General features: G+C 40.9%; 1 protein-coding gene across 1 annotated transcript; it reads right to left on the bottom strand.

Annotated features, from left to right (window-relative positions):
* Positions 1–6,449: 6,449 nt before the first annotated feature.
* On the bottom strand, positions 6,450–6,878 carry LOC148815824 (angiogenin-4-like). The gene has a single exon (XM_088904708.1). It carries the CDS (start codon positions 6,876–6,878, stop codon positions 6,450–6,452), a length of 429 nt encoding a protein of 142 aa, XP_088760834.1.
* Positions 6,879–9,896: the final 3,018 nt, after the last annotated feature.

Raw genomic sequence — 9,896 nt, 5'->3', positions numbered from 1 at the left:
TCTTGAGGATCCTTGTGATATTTTGAACTCTGGATGAATGATAAGTGTCACAATTTAAATAATTTTGGATGTTAGAAATTATGAAACGCTCTGTTAAAAGCAAGGGAGTTTTTATGCCCGTTATAGTAAAAGAAAATGCCTGACAAAGTAGGGCTTGGAGAGTTTCCAAGTGCTTGTACAAATGTGCTAAAGAAATGAACAAAAAAAAGTCATTTATTCCTTTGTCATATTGGCTAGCTAATGTCCTGTCCTCGTTAGTTAGATCAACGAAATGCTGTTGTGTTTGTCAAAGAAAAAAATAAAAGTCTTTTCGTTTAAAATGATGGTTAGAAAGAGTGTGGACCAGCGTAATACTTTGAGTTTACAGCTTGTCCAAAGTCATTCATTATTAATACTATTAGTAATATCTTCGGTAAAGGCTTTGATGCATAAAATATTTCTGCATAATTAAAATATTTATGATGAAGGTAGGTTGTGTACTTTTGCCCAACTGAGTAATCTTGCTTTCATAAAATATACCAACTTTTTAATGACTGATGATTAACATGCTGTAATACATAGTTTAAATGTAAAAGCTCAAATGCTGTACATGAGAGGTTAAGCTTTATTGGCTACTCCTGGCGGTTTTACAAGGTGATTCCGGATACTTTCCAGTATGACGTTAAATAACGCGATGCTGCGTTTTGATGCGACAAGCCCACAGCGGTATACCACGAAATACCGCGAGATACCCCACCCGTTTTGAATGGCTGCATCTGTATGTGTGTTTTATGAATTTGTGTGCTGGCATGTACGTGTGTGTGTGTGTGTGTGTGTGTGTAAAAAACCGCAGTGTGTAACAGTTTTTGTATTTATATACAATTAGTTGTAATAGGTGAACCAAAAGTTGAATTTATTTGAATGGCTTGAAACCAGATACTGCAGAAGGCGCATGCAGGATGAAGGAAGCAGGGACCAGCCCTGTGGTTCAACTGACAGGGAAGAACAGTGAAAAATTTATCAACCTGCTAAGAGCTCTGTCTGGGGAGGCTAAACAGTCTTGTGAGAGATCTGTTTACCTAAAGATTAGATCCTGTAAATCCCTTGTAGCCCCCCTAAGTCTGTCCCAATCCAGTGTGTAAAAGAAGTTAAACCTAAAATGTACTATTAATGGTGTGTTGATTTCTCTGTTATGGGATACTGGAGCACTACTGTCATGTTTGTTTCACTTCACAGTGTGCTATAAAGTACTGTATATGGAGAGACGGCAGGAGGCCACAGGAGTATTGAGACAGTAAGTTTTACTTGATGAGTACCAGATTTTAACATTGATTTTAACATTCATGTGCACTTATCATATGAATGTGAGTGGTTTTATCCCAGATCTATTGGGTTGGGATGTTATGCAGCATTACAAGGAATGACTATACAGAACAGGGTATCATGTGGCTTCAACTGACTGTGATCACTCAGTATGTTGAAGGTATTCTGAGTGCTTCCCCTGACGAGGAAACCGACAAGCCTGAGTTGCTTCAGGGTTAGAGTGTCTAATATTAAGCAGTTATGATAAGGCCCTTTTGTGCCTAGCAGTGTGTCATTTTAACAGGGCCTGGGTGCAATGTTTTTACCGGGTGAGCACAACTTTTAACAGATCTGCTTAAGGGGGGAGTGCAGTACAAGGACAAGATTGCCTTGGTGCCAGCAGCAAAAGCCGACTGTAATAATTTGAAATAAGCTCTCTTACAGGTGCTGAGACTGGGGTTTCCTCAGATGTATCAACCATTCCTTTGTATGTTAGTGTGGAAAAAAGGTTCTGGGCAGCTGTGCTGACGCAGGAGCATGGATGTAGGCACTATTATACCATTAGATGCTGTAGCCAAAAGGTGGGGGACCGTGAAAATTTAAGAAAATGTAATACTGTTTACTGATGGGTCCTCTCTGATGCATGAGGGAGAACAGAGAACAGGCTGAGCTGTTACAACAGAATTCGAGGTGCTAACGACCGGAAAATGCCCCTCCACTGCTTCAGCGCAGCAAGCCAGTTTAGAGCCCTGATGGAAAATTGTAAAAAGAAAGATGTTAATGGGTTACTATATATGTATATAATGTATGTATTTGTTGCATGTAGGCCACAATTCTGGATGGCTATGGAGAAATAGGATTCTCTCACAACGGCAGGGAGTCCGGTTAAGAATACTGGATTTGTCTCTGACCTGATTTGTAGTTTTACAGCTGCCGATTGAAGTAGCTGTAGTAAGGTGTAAATAACACAACAAATAATTCCAGTAACTCAAGGGAACAACCGTGCAGATGCAGATGCAGATGCCAGGCGAGCAGCACGGGGAGAGCAGGAGTCGGAGACTTCTGCTGTGAAACCTCTATTGGGGAAAAGGAAGAATTCAGGTTGAGGCCTCTAATAGATGTGGGTAGAAAAAATGTGAAAAGAATGTGGGGTTGTATGATGATGGGGTGTGGGGCCGTCAGCACACCAGATGCCCTGCATGCTCTCACAGCCCAATGCCATTTTGTAGCCAGATATTCATGCTGGCGGATACCCAGGTGTATGACAAAGACGATCCCGTGGTGCGGACTGCCCTGCCCCTTGGATACTGATCTAGGGGCATACTATACTGGGAAGGTGTGCCAGGCTGTAATCGCCTCACTAGGGGTGAGGTGGAAGTTACATTGCTACCCATCACCCACAGTCTGAAAGACAAACAAAGGAAATATCAACTGTATGTTTGTTAACTGAAGCGGTGCACAGGGCTCGTGAACAGGTGTTGGACGCTTGGGGACCTCCAGTAGAGGGAAAACATGACTGGATACCTGGCGAGTGGGTGTGGGTGAAGAAGAGATACCCTGCCAGACGTTGCAACCCTGCTGGGAGGGACCATATCAAGTGCCACTAACTACTGACTCTGCCATCTGAGTGACAGGATGAGATTGCTGGATCCATGCATCACACTGGCACCGAGACACTGCACCAGAGATTGAGTGAACAGAATAATGCTGTTACCATTTCTGTGTCTGATGCTTCGTAAGGTGGACGAACAGTGTGCTTGTTTGGCCTGAGGAGCATTACTGGGGATATGGTATCAATACATTCTGGGTGTTGGCATATCCATCAGCCAAAAAAAATGATAATCAGAGTTTGGTCAATATTGCTATTCCAAAATCCTGATGATAGATCTCCACATGGCTGAGGTCTGCTTTTGGGTCCTGGGGTAGGACTTTATTTATTTGTAGAATTAGGATTGTTTTATATGTATAATTGTAACTATCACTTGTACAAAAACATCAATCACATCTTGTTGTAACCGTGGAACGCACAATGTCATGGCAATGCATGCCTGTTCACCTAGAAAGGACAAATCTGCCCTGACATTATATGTGTAAAAAATAGGCAGTACTGACGTATGCCATATTTTATACGGGGGGAATGAAGTAAAAGTAAAGATGGGGGTTAAATTAAGTCCTCTCTGCTTGAAGATTAGACTTCTAAGCAACAGGAGTTTATGGCAGGAAAGGGAGAACTGATAAGGATTCCAGATGCGAGCTAGGAGAGCTAGGGAACCCCCTGGGGACTTAAACCCTGACCATTTGGCCAAAAAGCTTTTACCATAATAACGAATGACGTCAGAAGCAGCAATGAAGGACTACTGTATATAAACCTAAAGTTTGTACTGGCACCTTGAACAATATTTCGGTTTTGTTGTTTCTTGCGGGAAACAAGACTTCGGCTTTATTGTTCCTTGGAAACCCAATTTTAATGACAAAGCGCTGGAGTGATATCCTGACAGGCACCGGGACAAGCACCAGTGGGAGCTCTCCTGCCGTGAAAAAGAAAATGCCTGATGAACTAGGGATTGGACAGTTTTTCAATGATTGTACGATCAATGGAAACGTTCAAATAAATGTACTAAAGAAATAAACAAAACACAAGTCATTTATTCCTTTATCATATTGGATAGCTAATGTCCTCTTTTTGCTAGTTAATATTACTTATGGCTGTGTAGCAATGAGGGACTATATTCTCAGGCAGAGGAACGTCAACAGCTTAATTTTCATATTAAATGAAGGCTTATCGTGCCTTATTGCTTAAATATTCCAACATGCATTACAAATATTCCAACATACTTCCATTCATGCAATTTCTAACCACTCTTTCCTATTCAGGGTCACAGGGGAGCCAGAGCCTATCCTTGCAAGCAGCAGGCAGAACTTAGTGTACGCCCTGGATGGGACACCAGTCCATTGCACAGCAGCTATACACAAACACAGATACACTCACCCAAGGGCCAATTAAGCTACTAGTATGCCTTTGGACTGTGGGAAGAAACTGGAGCACCAGAAGTAAACTCATGTGATACCACCCCAGGTTTGGAATTAAGCACCAGTGCTGCATGGCGGCAATGCCATCCATTGCACCGCTGTGCTGCCACTTACAAAAGCCATTATCCTGGACAGGACACCAGTCCATTACAAGGCACACACAGACACAAACACACACACAGGGACAATTTTCCGAGAAGCCAGTTAACTTACTATCTTTGGACTATGGAGGAAACCGGAGCACCCAGAGGAAAAAATGTACACACACCATGCAGATAACACCCCAGGAATTGAACCCGGGGCACCAGTGCTGAAAGGCATGTTTATTGCTGTAACATTGTGCCACCTAGAGACTATATAATTTTCAGCCACCTCAGACGAACCTGAACACCAATTTTAGCAGCTTCCTTGCCTTAGACTCCAGGAGATCATCTTACTCTTTGGCCTGTATTTTGTTAACCAGCTCCTCAAGCACCCTTCCCTGGTGGGGAACAGTCTGAATCTGTAAATATTAGGAGTATTAGAAACCAAATAAGTGAAGAGAAAGTTTTGTATTGACCAGACCTATGAATAAACATTCCAAATCCATTAGTTCATCAAATACGGAGTTTAAATTGCATTTCAGCATTTCCTCAGTGTAACACCCTGAACTGTACATAGTTCAAGTGCCACTTTAATCAGTAGAAGGATATGTGTGAAATTAATATTTTAGAACAGGATTCCTGTACATGTTCTAGAAACCAGAGAGAGTAACTTTGAGTTTAGAAACTAGAGAGAGCCACTATGGCATGACAACATGCCGTGTCAAAGCAGCTCCTGGATTTGGGATTCTAATTCAGACTAGGGCGCTTTGTGTGCGGCGTATGCAAGATCCCCCCACGTCCATGTTTCTATTGTTCTCAATGGTCTGTCTTCCTTCCACAATTCACAGAATTCACAGATATGGTCACTATGGTGATTGGTATCCTTAAATTGTCATTGTTTATGTGTGTGCCCTGTAATGGATATGCAGGGCACAGTCTCCCATTGTGCCCCTAAGCTTCCAGAACAGGCTATGGGCTTATTTCTGATAACAAATGGATGAAAAACAGAGAGTAATACAAGTAATGATGTTGAAAAAAGCCAGATATTTGGAATATGTGGAATGGATTTTCAATTACCTTCCTGTGTTCTGCTGGTAATGATTGTTTTAGTGCAACATCTTAAAGGATCTCTGGATTTCAAGAAAGCCTCTGATACAGAGAACAAGGGCTCCTGTCATCTGGAAATAAATTTGCTCTTGAACATACAGTAAACACGCCTGGACAATTTGATTTTTCACAGAATGGTTTATTTCTTTCACTCCAGTTAGTTGTACTTTAAAAGATAATTAAATGGCAAATTGCAGCAATGTAACGGTATTGCTTTCTAGACAGCAGGTTCAATATCCATGAGTAGTTGAAACAATCATAATGTAACAGTGCATGATAACACCTCAATTACCAGTAATCACATCAATAACTGCTCTTCTCATCCAAACATGTTGTATAATCCACAGTATCATCTAGAAATTTATGTGAGAAAACCTTTTACTGAGCCTATGTAGGTGGAAACCAATATGATCCCCTGTGCCAATCACATTCAAACACTGCTCTTTTGTGCTTGGCTTTTTTTACTTGCTGGGATCCACTTACAGTATATGTATCATTTCAAGTAGAGAGCATGAACAAGATGTTAACATTAAACATTTACTGTGTTCTTTTGGCATTGTTGCAGAAAAAAATTAGTTTAACGAGTTTGACACTTTAAAAAAGTTCGAGAGCTGTTGTGTTAATTCAAATAACTCTTCCTTCTTCATAATATTGACTTTCAATTTTTAAAAGATGAGTGATAACTCCCAAGATATCTTCTCTGTCTGAAAGTTGACAGGGGATAGTTCACCCACTGCTCTACAACCTCATTGGAGCTGAGTGCATATACAGTATTTTAAATTATAAGGTGGTTGTTTCTCTGACAAAAGCATGTTAGAGGGTAATGTGGTAACACAGTACCCTCTCACGGCGTTTCATTATTTAAATGCATCAACGTACAAATTGAAGAGTGGAAGTGAAATTATTTGAATGGCTTTACAGAATAAAGCAGACGCCAGGCTAATCCAGTTATGGAACTATACTTTCATCAAAGTGCACAGGGTAATTCTCATCATTACAGCCGATGACAATGTATCTGGGGGTTTTGACCCCCTGGAATTTACAAGGGGGGCGTTCGGACCCTTTGTTTTTACAGGTGAGAACTTGGAAGGGAGAGGTGCTTTGGCGCAGGTTACCACTCAAAGGCTTGCCCCCTTTGCCACAGACATCTTGGATCTGTTTTGGCGTGGTATTGACGACGAAGCTGTTTATTTCCTTGCAGGGCTTGCCCATGCACCTTTTACTCATTACCGAAGGACAATCTTTAGTACCCATGCCACAGCTATTGTAATGCTGTCGTAAGAATTTTTGATAGGCTGTCTCATTGGCAGGGGGTGGACAGCGTCCCAACACAGGCACTACAATCACAACCACGAGGAACAGCAGCAGAGTGGCCATCGTCTGGGTCATCATGTTTCTCTAGAAATAGAAGAATGGAGAGAGAAAATGAACATCCCATCATGCTTAGGTTCATGTATAAAAGTTGCAGATTAGTTTGGTTACCTTGGCTGGAGGATGAAACTCAGTGAGAAGGGCAATTGTTGGGGCACGTTTGGCAGGAGCTTCAGTGACAAATATGGCTCAACTTGCTGATGTTTCATGGAAGGGTCTGAAAGGAAGTCATCATCAGCTAAGGGTAACTGTGGACAAATGCTTATAGTTAAGACATTATAAGACGTTCACAGAGAGGGATACTGTAGCCAGGTTGCAGTGCATGGACTGCTTGTTTCACCTAAAGATGCATTTTTGTGAATGAAGTGGTACAGGGAACACCAGCAATGGTATACTCTGCAGTGGAAAAAAGTTGTATGGTCAGATGAGGCATCCTTCAGCCTCTTTTCAACAATCAGACGAGTACACATTGCACACCAAAAGAAGCCAACAGGCTCCACTGCTTGAATCCTATTGTGAAGGGATCTGGGTCTTTGTTAAGATGCATTTTCCTTGCATGGATTAGGTCCACTCAACCCCTTAGAGGTAAATGCCAATAAATACAAAGCTATTCTGTGTAAACATGATCATCCTATGATGCAGCATTTCTATGCTGATGGAAGTTGAAATACACCTGGATGACAATGCCCCATCCACAGGGCACTGGTGGTCACCATGATGAGCATGAAAATGATGTAAACCATATTCCATGGCCATCCCAGTCACCAGATCTCAACCCTATTGAGCACTTATGGGAGATTCTGGGGCACCACCGTCAGCAAAACACTACATGATGAAATTTCTCGTCATATCGGAAATTTCGTGTCATATCCTTCCAATAGAGTCCTGTAGACTCTTGTACAAGATTATGGTATTTCGGTATGAAATACTGTACATTTAAATATTTACCATCTGTTACTCATCTGTTCTATGTAACACTGTGTAGAATTCAGTGTCTTGAGGAAGTTGGGCAAGCAGTGCATCAAAGGGAAGAGGAATTTTTAGCTATATTTTGAACCAACACCGCCTTTATCCGGTACCTAGCAGCAAGAGCCATGCAGTTCACACAATAACAGCAACAGCTAAGCAAGCGCTTCAACAAGTTATATCATACAGTGCCATCGCCATGTCGTCCTGCACATACACATCCTGCACTCTGTACGAGTATAAAACAATCAAAATCTTGCACAAAAATAATAAAAAGAGAAAAGAAAAAAAGGAAATCAAGCATGGTCAGAGATGCAATGCTGGTCTCCGTAGAGCAGCATCCAGATATGAGAAGATGGAACTATTTTAATTATGTTGAGAAGAAGAGCAAAAATTACTCAACAGCAGAGCAGCTTTATATGGTCTCAACCAGAACAAATTTTGATCACAATTAAGATGTGTAACAAAAGTGTATGTGGTGTAACAATATATATTTCACTTAACATTGAAAGATAAAGGAATATATATATATATGCAGATGAACATGTCTGAATTTACAATTAAATGATATATAAAGAAAAATTGTATGGAGCACAAACCAGAAGAAACCCCACACAGACACACAAACAGTACATACACAGAGAGTACTTACAGTCTAAATGTTTTGTAGGTGATGAAAGAGAAATGTCATCAGATCAGTAAGTTTGATGCAGAATCATTCCTTTATATAATGCGATCTCAGGAGGAATGGCTACAAAAAAGGCGTTTTTACTGTCACCTGAGACACGAAATCTTCCTTTGGTTAACGTAAAGGATTTGGCTCAGAGAGCTCTTTAAATATTTAATTAGGTGATAGCTCATTCCGATCAATATTACACTAACTTCATGAAAGGATTAGAGGATTACAAAATGAATCCAAAGACCAGGATGTGGTTAAATAAAAAGGAATTAAAAGTGCATTCAAGCAGCAAAAAAGATTTACAGAAGGAAAACAGAGATAAATAAATGAATATACGGGGGTTTGCAAAAGTATCCAGACCCTTTAAATGTTTTAGGATGTTGCTGGATTACAAATGAAACTTACACACGTCTTTTCAATCAATATGTTTATTGCTTTAACTCTTATTCTTTAACAGACTTTTTGTTAAAGACAACAATAGTAATTTGTGAATAGATGTCTTATAGAAAATCAAAAACTAATTTAGTTCAAGTACATAGCTGAGTCAGCATGCATAGGCTGCAAAGGAACAAGTAAAGGTTTGTTCCATGCTGAAAAGAGAATAAGGAAACACAAAGTTTTGGCTGTGGATCCTTCTTCTGGTTTCTCACAACCGAAGAAGGCTCCACAACCGAAACATTGTGTTTCCTTTCCTCTCTTTTCAGCATGAAACAAACCTTTACTTGTTCCAAACACTGAATTATGCTGCTTTTCTTTCCATCGGTCATTCTGTCACTGTAGTTATGTTCAGCTCTCTGCGCTTCTGCAAAGCATGCAGGAATTACTAGGTAGTGCAAATCCAGGCTCATGATGTGGGAACTGTGAAACATTTAAAACTCTACCAATTTCTTCACCAAGTGTCACTTATAGATTGAATAATTACGTCAGCATCAGCACGCATACTTTGGCAGATACATTATTTAACTTGGCCTGCTGCTGTAAAAAAAATACTTATATACTGATACTTTCTCTTTGTTTTAGACATTCCAGTTATTTTCACCAGTGGTTATGAACAGCAGACACTCACACCCAGGGCCAGTTTACCCAGACGCCAGCTAACCTATCAGTTTGTTCCTGGACTATGGGAGAAAACTGGAGCACCCAGAGGAAACCCACCCAAGAATGTAGAGAACATTCAGACTCCACACAGATAGTGCCCCAGGTCTGGAATTGAACCCAGGGCAACAGCAGGCAAGGCTACTATGCTAACTTCTGTAGTTTAGGTGGGTAGCTGCATCAGCATGCGTAGGCTGCAAAGGAACAAGTAATAGGTTTATTCCATGCTGAAAAAAAGAAGAGAACACAACGTTTCGGCCGTGGAGCCTTCCTCAGGTGTGCTA

Source organism: Atractosteus spatula, chromosome 24 (genome assembly GCF_055471065.1).
Source record: "Atractosteus spatula isolate fAtrSpa1 chromosome 24, fAtrSpa1.hap1, whole genome shotgun sequence".
NCBI lineage: Eukaryota > Metazoa > Chordata > Actinopteri > Semionotiformes > Lepisosteidae > Atractosteus > Atractosteus spatula.
This window is presented reverse-complemented; position numbering and strand designations above follow the sequence as displayed.